Source organism: Lichenostomus cassidix, chromosome 21, assembly GCF_008360975.1.
Source record: "Lichenostomus cassidix isolate B80296 chromosome 21, HeHo_3.0, whole genome shotgun sequence".
Taxonomy (NCBI): domain Eukaryota; kingdom Metazoa; phylum Chordata; class Aves; order Passeriformes; family Meliphagidae; genus Lichenostomus; species Lichenostomus cassidix.
Window position 1 is genome coordinate 1486043 of NC_139501.1, and position 16851 is coordinate 1502893.

Genomic DNA, 16851 nt, shown 5'->3' on the forward strand with positions numbered 1-16851 from the left:
TTTTATAAGCTCACAGGTTTTTCATACTTTATAACTTTTTTATAAGGTTGTGAGTTTTTCATACTTTATAACTTTTTTATAAGGTCACAAGTTTTTCACACTTTATAACTTTTTTATAAGGTCACAAGTTTTTCACACTTTATAACTTCTGTCCATTTGCCCATCAGGGGTTAATCCTCCAATTACATCTTCAGCTAATGAAGTCAATTACCCCAAGTTTGCTCCCCCAATTAATTCACTGCTGTTTACATATTTACAAATTTACAAATTTTACATATTTACATGTTTTTACATATTTACACCTCTGAGGCAGTGAGGTGTCCTTGAATTTTGAGGAACTATTGAGAGGATTATTGACTAGAGAGGAATTATTTTGTCTAAAAACGAGAGAAATCAGCTCAGCACCTGTATGGAGCCCAGAGTTACACACTAGAGAATCACAGGATTACATGGAAAAACACATGGAAAACAGAGAAGCTAAAATCCCAAATCATCGCTCAGCTCCCTGTGCAGCTGCTGCAGGCAAAGCTCTCACCTGGGAATTTCCCATCCTGTTTTCCCCCAGGAGCAAGGAGCCAGTGCCCCTGGACAGCTGGGTCAGTGTCCTGCTGGAGAGGAGTGGCCGCAAGGGGGTCCTGAGGGTCAACAACGGTGACAGGGTGACAGGGGAGTCCCCGGTGAGCTGGGGGGGCAGAGAGGGTCTGGGGCGGGAGGGATTTCCCGGGTTGTGGGGTTGGAATTGTGGGTTTGAGGGTGGAGGAGTGGGCAGGAGCTGGGGAGGGGAGGGTGCTGCGGGGAGAGCATCCCTGCATTCCTTCCTGCATCCCTGCATCCCTCCCTGCAGCTCCCAGCCCTCCCTGCAGCCCTTCCTGCAGCTCACAGCCCTTCCTGCAGCTCCCAGTCCTTCCTGCAGCTCCCACATCCCTTCCTGCATCCCTGCAGCCCTTCCTGCAGCTCCCACATCCCTTCCTGCAGCCCTTCCTGCAGCTCCCAGCCCTTCCTGCAGCTCCCAGCCCTTCCTGCAGCCCTGCAGCCCTTCCTGCAGCTCCTGCATCCCTTCCTGCAGCTCCCAGCCCTTCCTGCAGCTCCTGCATCCCTTCCTGCATCCCTTCCTGCAGCTCCCAGCCCTTCCTGCAGCTCCTGCATCCCTTCCTGCATCCCTTCCTGCATCCCTTCCTGCAGCTCCTGCATCCCTTCCTGCATCCCTTCCTGCATCCCTTCCTGCAGCTCCTGCATCCCTTCCTGCATCCCTTCCTGCATCCCTTCCTGCAGCTCCCAGCTCCTGCTCCCTCCCTGTCCTGCACACAAAGCTCGGGCAGGTTTCAGGAACGCTCTGATGAGCTCCCCACACTCTCCCCATCCCCTGTTGCAGCTCTTCACCTCTCCCTGCCAACGTTGGGAAGGGATGTGGGTGAATAATTCCATCGAATAATTCCTGTGGGTGAATAATTCCATCGTTAATGGAATAATTAATGATTCCGTCGTTAATTGAGGGCCCTGATGGGAGTCAGGAGCTCCCCCGGGGCAGAGGGGAGGTTCTGGAGCAGGGAAAGCCTCCTGACACTGCTGCACCCATGGCTGCTTCCCTCTGCCATCCCTGTCCTTCTGTTCCTGCATTCCTGCACTCCTGGGGATTCCTGCATTCCTGGGGATTCCTGCATTCCTCGGGGTTCCTGCATTCCTCGGGGTTCCTGCATTCCTCGGGGTTCCTGCATTCCTCGGGGTTCCTGCATTCCTCGGGGTTCCTGCATTCCTGCATTCCTGGGGATTCCTGCATTCCTGCATTCCTCAGGGTTCCTGCATTCCTTGGGGTTCCTGCACTCCTGGGGATCCTTCATTCCTGCATTCCTCAGGGATTCTGCACTCCTCGGGGTTCCTGCATTCCTCGGGGTTCTGCACTCCTGGGGATTCCTGCATTCCTGGGGATACCTGCATTGCTGCACTCCTGGGGATTCCTGCATTCCTCAGGGTTCCTACATTCCTGCACCCCTCAGGGTTCCTGCACTTCTGGGGATCCTGCATTCCTGCACCCCTCGGGGTTCCTGCATTCCTCGGGGTTCTGCACTCCTGGGGGTTCTGCATTCCTGCACCCCTCGGGGTCCCTCCCTGCCCCTCTCCCCCCAGGGAGCTCAGCAGGCAGTTCAAGCCCTGCTCGCTGCCGAACTCACCCTAAATCCGCCCGGAGCTGCAGCATTCCTGCACAAGCAGGGCTTTCCCTCCCTCCCTCTCCTCTTTCCGAGCTCCTCTCCCATCCCTGGGTGGCACTGCCCCTCCTGTCCCCTCCTGTCCCCTCCTGTCCCCTCCTGCCACCCCCCCCCGAGCCCCCAGCCGCGGTGGCAGAGGGGTGTGGCAGCCCCGCCGTTGCGATGTCACCACTGATGTCCCTTTTCTCTCTCTCTTTCTCTCTCCCTCCGCTTTTTCCTTTGTATTTTTCCCTCCCCTGCTGTCTGGATCCCAGAAATCCCGTAAGGTACAGATAAGTATGACCCCCCGACGCCTCCATCTCATCTGCCATCGGCGCCTCGTGCTTTTTTTTTCCCATGTTTTCCATCCCTTTCCCATCTGATTTAGGATTCCTGTAGCTTAGAGCCGCTCATTGCCACTCCCTCCTCCATCCCCAGCCGGAGGGGATTAATTCCATTCCAATTAATCCGGTCATTTATTTATTTTTTTTTTGTGTGTGTGTTAATCCCACGAGACATTAGCTAGTGATCCATGTCACCCCATCCTTGCTGTGGCCCTGAGAATTCCCAGTCCCACCTGGGATTTTCCAGCGGGGTGGCAGCAAGGAGGGGATTTTCTCCTCCACGTGGGGTGCAGGAGAACCTCCTCAAGCCGTGGGATGCAGGAGAAGCTCCTGGAGCAGCCAGGCTGGATCCCTCTGGGGTTTGAGGATCCATGCCGAGGTCTGGAGTGATGTTTGGATACCCAAAATTTGGGGTCACAGAGCCCCTCCCGGGTCTGGGGGTGTTGGAAGAGCATCTCCCCAAAATCCAACCCTGCCTGCTGGGGTGGAGCTGGCAGTCCCTGGCATGAGGAGGTTTCCTGGACACCCTTCTGTAGATCCATCAAATATCCCGGACTAAGGGAGCCACGAGGATCATCCAGCCCAGCTCCTGGCCTGGCTCAGGACAATCAGGGACATCCTGACACCCTCTCCGTGCTGTCCCCTCTCTCGCCAGGTGCCCCACATGGTGCTGAACCTGAAGGAGCCCTTCTATGTGGGGGGAGCCCCTGATTTCTCCAAGCTGGCTCGGGCAGCTGCCATCTCCAGCGGCTTCGAGGGAGCTGTGCAGAGGGTGAGTCTGCTGGGCAGACCAGTGTCCACTGGGAGCTGGGCAGTGTCCAGTTAACATAGCCCAGTGTCCATTGGGATAGCCCAGTGTCCCCTTGGGACAGACCAGTGTCCAGTTGGGACAGACCAGTGTCCAGTTGGGACAGCCCAGTGTCTGTTGGGACAGCCCAGTGTCCAGTGGGACAGCCCAGTATCCAGTTAGGACAGCCCAGTGTCCATCTAGGACAGCCCAGTATCCAGTTAGGACAGTCCAGTGTCCATCTAGGACAGCCCAGTATCCAGTTAGGACAGTCCAGTGTCCAGTTGGGACAGTCCAGTGTCCAGTTGGGACAGCCCAGTGTCCTGCTGGGACAGCCCAGTGTCCCCTTAGGACAACCCAGTGTCCCCTTGGGACAGCCCAGTGTCCTGCTGGGACAGCCCAGTGTCAGTTGGGATAGCCCAGTGTCCTGCTGGGACAGCCCAGTGTCCCCTTGGGACAGCCCAGTGTCCATTGGGACAGCCCAGTGTCCCCTTAGGACAGCCCAGTGTCCCCTTAGGACAGCCCAGTGTCCTGCTGGGACAGCCCAGTGTCCAGTGGGACAGCCCAGTGTCCAGTTAGGACAGCCCAGTGTCCAGTTAGGACAGCCCAATGTCCAGCTGGGACAGCCCAGTGTCCCCTTGGGACAGCCCAGTGTCCCCTTAGGACAGCCCAGTGTCCAGTGGGACAGCCCAGTGTCCAGTGGGGACAGCCCAGTGTCCTGCTGGGACAGCCCAGTGTCCTGCTGGGACAGCCCAGTGTCCTGTTGGGACAGCCCAGTGTCCAGCTGGGACACCCCAGTGTCTGTTGGGACAGCCCAGTGTCCTGCTGGGACAGCCCAGTGTCCAGCTGGGACAGCCCAGTGTCCATTGGGACAGCCCAGTGTCCAGTGGGACAGCCCAGTGTCTGTTGGGACAGCCCAGTGTCCATTGGGACAGCCCAGTGTCCCCTTGGGACAGCCCAGTGTCCAGTGGGACAGCCCAGTGTCCCCTTAGGACAGCCCAGTGTCCTGCTGGGGACAGCCCAGTGTCCAGTTGGGACAGCCCAGTGTCCAGTTGGGACAGCCCAGTGTCCATTGGGACAGCCCAGTGTCCCCTTAGGACAGCCCAGTGTCCTGCTGGGACAGCCCAGTGTCCTTTGGGACAGCCCAGTGTCCAGTGGGGACAGCCCAGTGTCCCCTTAGGACAGCCCAGTGTCCCCTGGGAGCTGTGGTCCCTGTCCTCGGGTGCACTGGGAGCTGTCCTGGCACGTGGAGCACACCTGGTTGAAAAGTGACCCCAGTGGGGGACAGCAGGGGAATGTGGGGTCACAGGGACATGGGGGGTTGGGGATGGATTCCCATTTTAGGGATGGATTCCCATTTTAGGGATGGATTCCCATTTCAGGGATAAATCCCCATCTCAGGGATGGATTCCCATCTCGAGGATGAATTCCCATTTTAGGGATGGATTCCCATTTTAGGAATGGATTCCCATCTCAGGGATGGATTCCCATCTCGAGGATGGATTCCCATTTTAGGGATGGATTCCCATTTTAGGGATGAATTCCCATTTTAGGGATGAATTCCCACCTCAGGGATAAATCCCCATCTCAGGGATGGATTCCCACCTCCTCTCACCCCAAGGACACTGCCCAGCATCTCCCTGATGATCATCAGGGATTCCCAGAGGGATTTGGGATGGAGGGTTGGATGGTGTGGCTCTGATGATCCTCAGGCAATCCCAGAGGGATTTGGGATGGAAGGGACCTCAAAGCCCCTCCTGTCCTCTGGCCAAGGACACTGCCACCATCCCAGCCCCACCCAGCCTGTCCCGGGACACTCCCAGGGATGAGCCATCCCTGATTTCCCCGGGAAATCCACCCCAAACCCACCCCAAACCCACCCCAAACCCACCCCAAACCCACCCCAAGCCCTCAGAACTCGCTGTGACTCAGTTTCCCTCGGCGCAGATCTCGCTGCAGGGCGTGCAGCTGCTGGAGGAGCACAACATCCGCCGGGCCATGGAGGTGTCACCGTTCCGGGGTCACCCCTGCACCCAGAAACCCAACCCCTGCCACAACGGGGGCTCCTGCCAGCCCAGCCTGGGGGGCTACCAGTGCTCCTGCCAGAGGGGCTTCTCGGGGGCTCACTGTGACAAGGGTGAGGGCCGGGGGGGGTGCGGGTGGCATGGGGGGGATGGAGGTGACACAGAGGGGCTGAGGGTGCCATGGGGTGCTGGGGTGGCACAGAGGGACTGGGGGTGACACAGAGGGGCTGAGGGTGGCATGGAGGGACTGAAGGTGACACTGAGGGACTGAGGGTGGCATGATGGGGCTGGGGGTGGCACAGAGAGGCTGGAGGTGGCATGGAGGGACTGGAGGTGACACAGAGGGGCTGAGGGTGACACAGAGGGGCTGAGGGTGGCATGGAGGGACTGAAGGTGACACAGAGAAACTGAGGGTGCCATGATGGGGCTGGGGTGGCACAGAGGGGCTGAAGGTGGCACAGAGGGGCTGGAGGTGGCCATGGGGTGCTGGGGGTGACACAGAGGGGCTGGAGGTGACACAGATGGAGGCTGGGATGGCACAGAGGGGCTGGAGGTGGCCATGGGGGGCTGAGGGTGCCATGGGGTGCTGAGGGTGACACAGAGGGGCTGGGGGTGACATGGAGGGACTGCAGGTGACACAGCGGGGCTGAGGGTGCCATGATGGGGCTGAGGGTGCCATGGCGGGGCTGAGGGTGGCATAGAGGGGCTGAGGGTGGCATGGGGTGCTGGGGATGGCACAGAGAGGCTGGGGTGACACAGAGGAGCTGAGGGTGCCATGATGGGGCTGGGGGTGGCACAGAGAGGCTGGAGGTGGCATGGAGGGGCTGGAGGTGACACAGAGGGGCTGGGGGTGACACAGAGGGGTTGGAGGTGACACAGGGGGGCTGAGGGTGCCATGATGGGGCTGAGGGTGGCACAGAGGAGCTGAGGGTGGCATGGGGTGCTGGGGATGGCACAGAGAGGCTGGGGTGACACAGAGGAGCTGAGGGTGCCATGATGGGGCTGGGGGTTACACAGAGAGGCTGGAGGTGACACAGAGGGGCTGGGGTGGCATGGAGGGACTGGAGGTGACACAGGAGCTGGGGGTGGCACAGAGGGGCTGAGGTGGCATGGAGGGACAGCTCCTTTTCCCATCCCCACGTCTTTCCCCTCGCAGTGATCATCGAGAAGGCGGCTGGGGACACCGAGGCTGTGGCCTTCGATGGCAGGACGTACCTGGAGTACCACAATGCCATCACCAGGAGGTACCTGGGGGGCCCAAAGCAGGGAATTGGGGCTGGAAAAGCTGCCATCCAGCAGCTCCAGGTGTTCCCAGTCCTTCCCTCCAAAGCTGCCCTGGTGGCAGAGAGGTTTTCCCCAAAAATTCCCAACTCCAGGCTTGGCTGTGGATCTGCTGCCTGTGGGGCTAGAGCGTGTTTTGGGAATGGGATGGAGCTGATGCTTTGTGGGGAATGGGAATGGGAATGGGAATGGGAATGGGAATGGGAATGGGAATGGGAATGGGAATGGGAATGGGAACAGGAATGGGAATGGGATGGAGCTGATCCTTTGTGTGGAACGGGAATGGGAACAGGAATGGGATGGAGCTGATCCTTTGTGTGGAACGGGAATGGGAACGGGAACGGGAATGGGAATGGGATGGAGCTGATCCTTTGTGGGGAATGGGAATAGGATGGAGCTGATCCTTTTTGTAGTGCAGGAATGGGAACAGGAATGGGATGGAGATGATCCTATGTGTCTCATCTGGAAATGGGGCACAGCAATGGGAATGGGATGGAGTTGATCCTATGTGTGGAATGGGAATGGGAATGGGATGGAGCTGATTCTTTTTGTGGAATGGGAATGGGAATAGGAATGGGAATAGGAATGGGATGGAGCTGATCCTATGTGTGGCACAGCATATGGGAATAGGATGGAGCTGATCCTTTTTCTGGAATGGGAATGGGAATGGGATGGAGCTGATCCGTTGTGTCCCAAGGATGGTTCTGCCACCAGGAATGGGACATCTCTGCTTTGGGACACCACGTGTCACCTTCCCAGCCTCTGCCCAGCCCCGTGGCTGTGCTGGCCCTTGGGAATTCCCTCTGGGAACGAGCTGAGCTGCTCCCTGAGGTTCTCCAGGCTGGGAGTTTCTGCTCCAGGGGTCTCCTGGCCCACCGTGGTGTGGCTCAGTGCCATTCCTCCCTCCCCACCGGGGTTCATTCCCCACTCCAGGGCTCTGGGATCGGCTCTGGGATCAACCCCAATCCCATTCCCTATTTCCCTGTGGGGTGTCCGTGTGGAGCTGCTGTCTGTCCCTGTCTGTGTGTCTGTCTGTCTGTCCTCTCAATGTCCTGTTTCTCTGTTTCCAAGCCACCTGAGCAACGAGATCCCAGCGTAAGTACAGCCCTGCCACACCCACCTGTCCCCACCGCGTCCCCACGGTCACCCCAAGCTCCGGGGAGGGATTTGGGGATATTCTGTGGGAATATTTTGTGGGAATATTCCCGTTCTGGAGGTGCTGCCAGCAACTCGTGGGGCTGCAGGAGCTGCTCTGCCACATCTGGATGTTGTCCCAGCCCTGCCACAGCCAGATGTTGTCCCAGCCCTGCCACATCCAGGTCTTGTCCCCTCCAGCATGCCTTAAATTGAATTTTCAAGCATGATTTTAACGGAGTTTCAGGGTGAGCACAGGGAAGGGAAATTCCCGTGGTTTTCCTGCCCCAGCACAGCTGAATGTGATGGAGATGGAAACTCAGGGTGATGGAAAAATCCCGATTTTTCCAGCGTGGATGTGGCAGTGCCACTGGGGGATGGCTGGGAATGGATGAGGGGTCAGGAGAAGGGTCAGGGTCCCATGATCCCATGATCCCCTGATCCCATGATCCCATGATCCCACGATCCCATGGCAGGGCCGTGGGGCTGAGCTGTGCCTGTGCATGGGCAGCACTGCATGCTCTCGGTGCCTGGGAAAGGCTGGTTAGGATTTTTAAGATTTTTAGGGTTTTTAGGATTTTTAGGATTTTTAGGGTTTTTAGGGTTTTTAGGGTTTTTAGGATTTTTAGGATTATCCTGAGTGTCCTCCTAAGCCGGGCAGTGCCACCAGCAGCCAGAGGTGACCCCACAAGTGCCCAGCAGTCCCCGAGCCACATCCCTGCCACTGACCCTGCTGTCCCAGTGCCCTGCCAAGGGAATGTCACCATTCCCAGACTTTTCCCAGCCTTTCCCAGCCCCTTTTGGCTGTGCTGGCCCATCCTGCAGGGTGCTGCTCCCACAGAAAAGTGGATTTTTCCTGCTGCTGGGCAGCTGTCCCGCTGGCTGCAGGAGGTTCATCCCAATTCCTGCCTCTCTGCTTCATCCCAGGGACAATTCCAGGCAGTTCCAGCCTGGGATCTGTGCAGGAAGGAAAGGAAAGGAAAGGAAAGGAAAGGAAAGGAAAGGAAAGGAAAGGAAAGGAAAGGAAAGGAAAGGAAAGGAAAGGAAAGGAAAGGAAAGGAAAGGAAAGGAAAGGGAAAGGGAAAGGGAAAGGAAGGGAAGGGAAGGGAAGGGAAGGGAAGGGAAGGGAAGGGAAGGGAAGGGAAGGAAAGGAAAGGGAAAGGAAAGGAAAGGAAAGGAAAGGAAAGGAAAGGAAAGGAAAGGAAAGGAAAGGAAAGGAAAGGAAAGGAAAGGAAAGGAAAGGAAAGGAAAGGAAAGGAAAGGAAAGGAAAGGAAAGGAAAGGAAAGGAAAGGAAGGAAGGGAAGGGAAGGGAAGGGAAAGGAAAGGAAAGGAAAGAAAGGAAAGGAAAGGGAAGGGAAGGGAAGGGAAGGGAAGGGGGAAGGGAAGGGAAGGGAAGGGAAGGGAAGGGAAGGGAAGGGAAGGGAAGGGAAGGGAAGGGAAGGGAAGGGAAGGGAAGGGAAGGGAAGGGAAAGGGAAAGGGAAAGGAAGGGAAGGGAAGGGAAGGGAAGGGAAGGGAAGGGAAGGGAAAGGAAAGGAAAGGAAAGGAAAGGAAAGGAAAGGAAAGGAAAGGAAAGGAAAGGAAAGGAAAGGAAAGGAAAGGAAGGCAGGGAATGGATGAAAGACAGGGAAGGAAGGAAAGGGAAGGAAGGAAAAGGGAAGGAAGGCTCTCCTCGCTGCCCTGCGCTTATGGCTCGCTCCCCTTCTCTCCCCACCCGAGTCCCGAGGCGCTGGATTCCCCCCTGGAGCCCAGGTGAGTGCCAGGCTGTTGTGTCTGTGCTCTGCCCATGCCTCTGCATGTCCTTGTGTCCTTGCTGTGTCCCTGTGGTGTCCCCGTGGTGTCCCCGTGGTGTCCCCGTGGTGTCCCTGTGGTGTCCCCGTGGTGTCCCTGTGGTGTCCCTGTCCAGCTGTCTGTCCGTGAGGGATGCAGCTCTGCAGAGGGAGAGTGACCAGGGGGATCCCCTGTCCCTGCAGGGACCCCAAAGGGCCACCAGCCAGGCTGGGTGACCTCGGGAGGACATGGCAGCCTGCTCCTGCCCTTGGGTGTCCCTTGGGAATGGGCAGCTCTGTGCTGTCCCTGCTGTCCAGTCTGTCCCAGGAGTGGGTGGTCACTCTGTGTGTTCCGAAAGGGAAAACAGGGATGCCAAAATGGGGGAAATCCCATCTTTGCTTCATTCCTGCCTTGGGGAAAGACCTGAGGGAAGGAAGGTTTTGCTGCCTCCATCCCAGGGGACTGAGGCTGCTGGGAGTGATGGGGCTGGTGCTCCATGAGGATCCGGCTGGAGATTGGGGAAAATGCCAGGAGAGGGATTTGGGAGATTGGGGAAATCCAAGGAGAGGGATTTGGGATGTCAGGGAAATCCCAGGAGAGGGGTTTGGGATATCGGGGAAAGTCAGAGACTGCCAGGGCCACTCCTTGGATCTGGCTTGGATCTTCTGAGCCCAGGAATTCTGATATCCCAAAATCCACCACCGCCAAGGGCAGCAGTGGGGACAGACCCCAAAATGTGCCACCCTCGAGGGTGACAGCGAGGACAGACCCCAAAATCATCCACCCTCGAGGGCAGCAGTGGGGACAGACCCCAAAATGTGCCACCCTCGAGGGTGACAGTGAGGACAGACCCCAAAATCATCCACCCTTGAGAGCAGCAGTGGGGACAGACCCCAAAATCATCCACCCTCAAGGGCAGCAATGGGGACAGACCCCAAAATGTGCCACCCTCCAGGGTGACAGCAATGGGGACAGACTCCAAAATGGGGACAGACCCCAAAATGTGCCACCCTCGAGGGTGACAGTGAGGACAGACCCCAAAATCCACCACCACCAAGGGCAGCAATGGGGACAGAGCCCAAAATGGGGACAGACCACAAAATGTGCCACCCTCCAGGGCAGCAGTGGGGACAGACCCCAAAATCATCCACCCTCCAGGGACAGACCCCAAAATCATCCACCCTTGGGGCGCATGGGGACAGACCCCAGAACATGCCACCCTTGAGGGTGACAGTGGGGACAGACCCCAAAACATGCCACCCTCGAGGGTGACAGCGAGGACAGACCCCAAAACGTGCCACCCTTGAGGGTGGCAGTGGGGACAGACCCCAGGATGTGCTACCCTCGGGGGCAGCAATGGGGACAGACCCCAAAATGTACCACCATTGAGAGCAGTGATGGGGACAGACCCCAAAATGGGGACAGACCTCAAAATGTGCCACCCTCGAGGGTGACAGTGAGGACAAACCCCAGAATGTGCCACCCTCGAGGACAGCAATGGGGACAAACCCCTCAGACCCCAATCCCAGGGACAGACAGCATTACCCCTCCGGCTCCCGGGCAGCTCCGGCTCCCCGAGGAGTGTCCCCAGCCCGTCCCGACCCCGCTGTCCCCACAGCGAGAAGGCTCTGCAGTCCAACCGCTTCGAGCTGACCATCCGCACCGAGGCCACGCAGGGGCTGCTGCTGTGGAGCGGCAAGGGGCTGGACAGGGCCGATTACATCGCGCTCGCCATCGTGGACGGCTTCGTGCAGCTGGCCTACGACCTGGGCTCCAAACCCGTGGTGCTGCGCTCCACCGTGCCCGTCAACACCAACCAGTGGATCCACATCAAGGCCTCGCGGTGCGGGGGAGCGGGATGGGATTGGGATGGGGGTCAGGGTTGGATTTGGGATTGAGTTTGGGATCGGGATTGGGTTTGGGTTTGGGATCAGGAGTGGGATTGGGATGGGATTGGGATCAGGATCGGGATCTGGAGTGGGATTGGGATGGGATGGGGATCGGGACCACAATTGGGATTGGGATTGGGATCGGGATCAGGATCAGGATTGGGATCAGGATCAGGGTTGGGATCGGGATTGAGATCAGGGTTGGGATCGGGTTTGGGATTGGGTTTGGGATCAGGGTCAGGATTTGGATTGGGATTGGGATCAGGATTGGGTTTGGTATCGGGATCAGGATCGGGATCGGGATCAGGAGTGGGATTGGGATGGGATCGGGATTGGGAACATGATCAGGATGAGGATTTGGATCGGGATTGGGATTGGGTTTGGGGTCAGGATTGAGATTGGGATCAGGATTGATTGGGTTTGGGATCAGGGTCAGGATCAGGAGTGGGATTGGCATGGGATTGGGGTCGGGAACATGATCAGGATTTGGATTGGGTTGGGGATTCAGATCAGAATTAGGATTGGGATCAGGATTGGGTTTGGCATCAGGATCAGGATCAGGATTGGGATCAGGATTGAGATTGGGATCGGAATTGGGATCAGAATCGGGATTGGGTTTGGGATCGGGATTGGGTTTGGCATCAGGATCGGGATCAGGATTGGGATCAGGATTGAGATTGGGATCAAAATTGGGATCAGAATCGGGATTGGGTTTGGGATCGGGATTGGGTTTGGAGTCTGGATCGGGATTGAGATCAGAATCAGGGTTGGGATAAGGATCAGGATTGGGATCGGGATTGGGATCAGAATCGGGATTGGGATCAGGACTGGGATTGGGATCAGGATCGGGCTGGTCCAGCTGGGAATGAGGCAGCTCAGTCAGGGTGATCCCAAGGATCACTCCTCGGATAAGGACAGAGGAGCTCCTGCCCTGCCCTGCCTGGAAATGTCCCAGGGGAGCAGCCAGGAGGTGTGGAAGGGTCATGCCGTGGCTTTGGGATGGCTGAGGGCTTCACCTTCTGGTTTTATGGTTTTTCTGGGAGGTGGGAGTGGTGAGGATCACACCTGGCCTGCCAGGGATCCCTGCTGGGGGAAGCTGTGCCCCTGCCAGGGCTGTGTGGCTCTGCAGGGTGGCACGGGGGGCTGCAGGGGACTGTCCCCGTGTCTGGGTGACACTGTGGGCTGCTGAGCTCTGCCGCTGGACAAGCTCTGGTGGCTCCCAGTGCCAGGATCCGCAGGGAGCAGCTCTGGGCTGTTCGTTAATTCCTGTTCATTAATTCCTGTTCGTTAATTCCTGTTCGTTAATTCCTGTTAATTAATTCCCGCTCTCCCTCCCTCCCTCTCTCGAGCAGGGTGCAGAGGGAAGGCTCTCTCCAGGTTGGCAACGAAGCTCCCATCGCCGGCTCCTCTCCTCTCGGGGCCACCCAGCTGGACACGGACGGGGCGCTGTGGCTGGGTGAGTGTCCCCTGTGTCCCTGTGTCCCTGAGCGTTCCTTGTGTCCCTGTGTCCCTGAGCGTTCCTTGTGTCCCTGTGTCCCTGTGTCCCTGAGCATTCCCTGTGTCCTTGAGCATTCCCTGTGTCCCTGTGTCCCTGAGCGTCCCCTGTGTTCCTGTGTCCCTGTGTCCCTGAGTGTTCCCTGTGTCCCTGTGTCCCTGAGCGTTCCCTGTGCCCCTGAGCGTCCCCTGTGCCCCTGTGTCCCTGTGTCCCTGAGCGTTCCCTGTGTCCCTGTGTCCCTGATCAAGGATTTGGGGCTGCAGTGGGATGGGGATGTCCCTCCTGGAGGGGGATGGGGATGTCCTCCCCTCAGTGGGACGGGGATGTCCCTCCTGCAGTGGGATGGGGATGTCCCTCTCTTCTGTCCACACCCCGCGTGTGTGTGACACTGTGTGAGCGTGTGACACCGTGTGACACTGTGTGACACTGTGTGACACTGTGTGACCCTGTGTGACACTGTATGACACTGTGTGACACCGTGTGACACTGTATGACACTGTCCTGTGTCCCCAGGGGGTCTGGACAAGCTGGCCGTGCCCCAGCAGCTGCCCAAGCCATGACACTGTGTGACGCTGTGTGTGTGACACTGTGTGACACTGGGGGTCACTTTGGCTGTCCCTTGTCCACCTGCTGACCCTGTCCTGCTGTCCCCAGGAGGGCTGGACAAGCTGGCCGTGCCCCAGCAGCTGCCCAAGGCGTTCAGCACAGGCTTTGTGTGTGACACTGTGTATGGGTCTGACACTGGGTGTGTGACACTGTGTGACCCTGTGTATGGGTCTGACACACTGTGTGTGACCCTGTGTGACATTTTTCTGTCCCCAGGGAGTCTGGACAAGCTGGCGGTGCCGCAGCGGCTCCCCAAGGCCTTCAGCACGGGGTTTGTGGGCTGTGTGTGACACTGTGGGTGTGACACTGTGTGACATTTTTCTGTCCCCAGGGGGTCTGGACAAGCTGGCGGTGCCGCAGCGGCTGCCCAAGGCGTTCAGCACGGGGTTCGTGGGCTGTGTCCGGGACGTGCTGGTGGACGGCCGCGAGCTGCAGCTGCTGGAGGACGCCCTGAACCAACCCCGGATATTGCACTGCTCGGCCCAGTAGAGCCCAGGGACTCCCTCCTCCTCCTCCTCCTCCTCCTCCTCCCTCCTGCCTATTGCTGTAATTATTTTCTATTTTTGTAAACTTATTGCTTTTTATATTTTTGGGGGGGAAGGGAGGGCAGGACACCCCTTTTCTTTCGGGTTCTGTGGGGAGGCTCGACCCGACCAGCAGCAAAAGAACAAACCTCGACCCCACGAGCGACAGAAGAACTTCCCCGCCGCCGTGTAAATCTTCATACTTGAAGCTTCTTCTTCTTCTTTTTGGGGTCGTTTCCCCCCTTTCTCCTCGTGGTTTTGGGGGGCTGCTCGCGCCCCTGGGAGGGCAAAGCCGGCGAGGCCTTCACGGATTATTCACCCCGAACTCCCGGCAGGGAATCCCCGCCCTGCTGCGGGGTCTGCGCTCACCCCGTCCCCTCCTGCCCCCGTTCCTCTCACTGTAATTTATGTGTGTAAGGATCTCAAGTGCTTTTCTCCTTCGAGCTCTGCTCAAATCAGGGATGCCACGCACTGGAAGGGAGAGAGCCGGGCCTGCTGGGGCCTACTCCGGGCCTGCTCGGGCCTACTCCGGGCCTACTCCGGGCCTACTCCGGGCCTGAGGCCAAAGCTTCGCCCCGTGGTTGTCTTGTGACTTTTGCTGGACTGAGAGGCGCCAGGGAGGAAAAATGTGGATTTTCCCAGCGGTTCTCCTCCTCCTGGACGCGGGCAGGAGCGGCTGTGGATCCTCACGGCCACGCTTTGCGCTCACCCGGAGCGTCCCGGCGCCCTGGCTGCTCTTCCCGAGGCCGCCAGCCTCGTCCTCCGCGATTTGGGGATCTCTCGGAGCTCCTCTGAGGGCTGGGAGTGCTCCCCCTCTTCCAAAGGGGCTGGGAGGATCCCTTTGCCCTTCTCCAAGGTCTCCTGGCTGTGTCCTTCAGCCATTTCCAGCCTCTTGTCTCCGCGGGAAAGCAGAGCCGCCGCCGGAGCTTCTCCCGCCGAGAGAATTCGGGATTTTCCCCTCGGAATTCGAGTTTTTGGGTCTTCCACGCTCCTCTGGGTGCTGCCAGCCCGGCAGGAACGGCTCCAGCGGGATGGGAGAGCGTTTTGGGGGGATTTTTAAGGGTTTTCTGCCCGGAAAGGGAATATTTCGGGGTCGGTTCTGAAGTTTCTGGGCGGCTGGGGTGGGATTGGGATTATTGGGATTGGGGTTGGGATTGGGGTTGGGGTTGGCAGCAGCTTTGCGTCTGGATCTCCTGGAAGCTGGAGGAGAAGGGATGGATCACAGCTCTGGGAATAACAATCCCATCCTCCGCTGGGATTCCCGCTCCCTGGGAAGGATTTTGGGGTGTTTTGTGGTGTTTTTGTCCCTTTGCCACCCGCGGGAGTCACTCTGTGCAAAAACACGGGATTGGTGTTGGTTTGTGGGATTTTTCTGAAGGATCCCACCGGGGTTTGGGTGTGAATTCCTGCCCAAGCTGACAGAATTCGGCAGCTTTTTCCCGAATTCCCGTTAAAAATGAGGGTTTTGGCACTGAGTTTGGAGGCAGGAAAAGCGAAATTCCTTCTCTCAGGGTGAGCTCTCCACACAGGTGGAACCAAAAAACCTGCAGAAAACCACTTGGATCTGCTTTTATTCCATTTAATTTGATTGAAAAACAGAAAAAAAAGTGACATTCCTGTGGGAAATCCAGGGGTTCAGCATCCCCCGGGGCTGTGCCCTGGGTGGGGTGAGAGGAGAGGTTCTGTGGGTGCCAAAATCCCCATTTTTAGTGGGGTTTGGATCAAAATTGGGATTTTTGGTGAGAAAATTGGGATTTTTTGTGAGAAAATTGGGATTTTTGGTGGGAAATGATCCCAAGAGGGTGGGGTGGGATAGGAGGGAAAGAGTTGGGACTCTGTGTTTTGGGATTTGGGAATTGGATTTGGAAATGGGATTTGGGAATGGGATTGATATTTGGAAATTGGATTTGGAAATGGGATTTGGAAATGAGATTTGGGAATGGGATTGAGATTTGGAAATGGGATTTGGGAATGGGATTGAGATTTGAAAATGGGATTTGGGAATGGGTTTGGGATTTGGGAATGGGATTTGGGAATGGGATTTGGGAATGGGATTTGGGAATGGGATTGAGATTTGGAAATGGGATTTGGGAATGGGGGTGGGAATCCCCCAGTCTGGTTTTGGCATTGTGATTTCCAGCTGGCTGTCGATTTTTGGGAAAGCTGCCAAAACGAAGCCAAGAAACAACAAAAAAAAAAACACAAAAAACCCCCCAAAAATTTAAAAAAAACTCCATCTGCTTTTGCCAGGGCTTGGAAATGCCTTAAACCAGGATTTGGGGTCCTTGGGGGCTGCAAACTTCACCTGGGCTTGATTTTAATAACCTTTACACCACGGGTGTGCAAAAAAACCACCAAAAAACCCACATCGAGGTTGGTTTTTTTTTCCCAAATTTGATTTTTTTGGCTTTTTTTTAATTTAAACCCCCCGAGCTGTGGGTGTGGCTTCACGGAGAGGGTGAATTCCGAAGGGCAATGCACGGTAGAGGAGCAGCATGATGTAACCATTACTAACTCGTGTCTTTCGTCAATCACCATGAAATAAAGTTTGGAAACGATTCGAGAGGTTTTTAAGGGGCTTTGGGCTGATTTTTTTTTCCTGGAAAAAAATGGGAAATGCTGGGTTTTTTTGGTGCTGTTTGATGGGCAGGTGGGGGGTGAAGCTGTGTCCCCAAAATTCAGCTTTTCTGAGAATTTCAACCCAAAATCTCAGGGTTTGTGGGATTTTTCTGGCTTTCCTTTCCCTCCTCTCGGTGGTTTTTTATCCCCTCAGCGGCATTTTCCAAGGAGGATTTGCATCCCATGGATCTCCCAG

The 16851-nt window shown here is 56.9% G+C and overlaps 1 protein-coding gene across 5 annotated transcripts in view; it reads left to right on the plus strand.

Annotated features, from left to right (window-relative positions):
- Positions 1 to 16594, plus strand: part of AGRN (agrin) — a 109204-nt gene extending 92610 nt beyond the window's left edge. For 3 of the 5 annotated variants that reach the window (XM_085080174.1, XM_085080176.1, XM_085080177.1), the window contains 8 exons: positions 566 to 677; positions 2459 to 2470; positions 3183 to 3299; positions 5262 to 5451; positions 6495 to 6582; positions 11141 to 11365; positions 12764 to 12867; positions 13844 to 16594. In XM_085080174.1, the coding sequence (XP_084936300.1) occupies positions 566 to 677; positions 2459 to 2470; positions 3183 to 3299; positions 5262 to 5451; positions 6495 to 6582; positions 11141 to 11365; positions 12764 to 12867; positions 13844 to 14001 (1006 nt within the window). In that variant the 3' untranslated portion in view covers positions 14002 to 16594. The remainder of the gene's footprint in view (positions 1 to 565; positions 678 to 2458; positions 2471 to 3182; positions 3300 to 5261; positions 5452 to 6494; positions 6583 to 11140; positions 11366 to 12763; positions 12868 to 13843) is intronic. The other 2 variants (XM_085080175.1, XM_085080178.1) reach the window with 1 other exon arrangement.
- Positions 16595 to 16851: the final 257 nt, after the last annotated feature.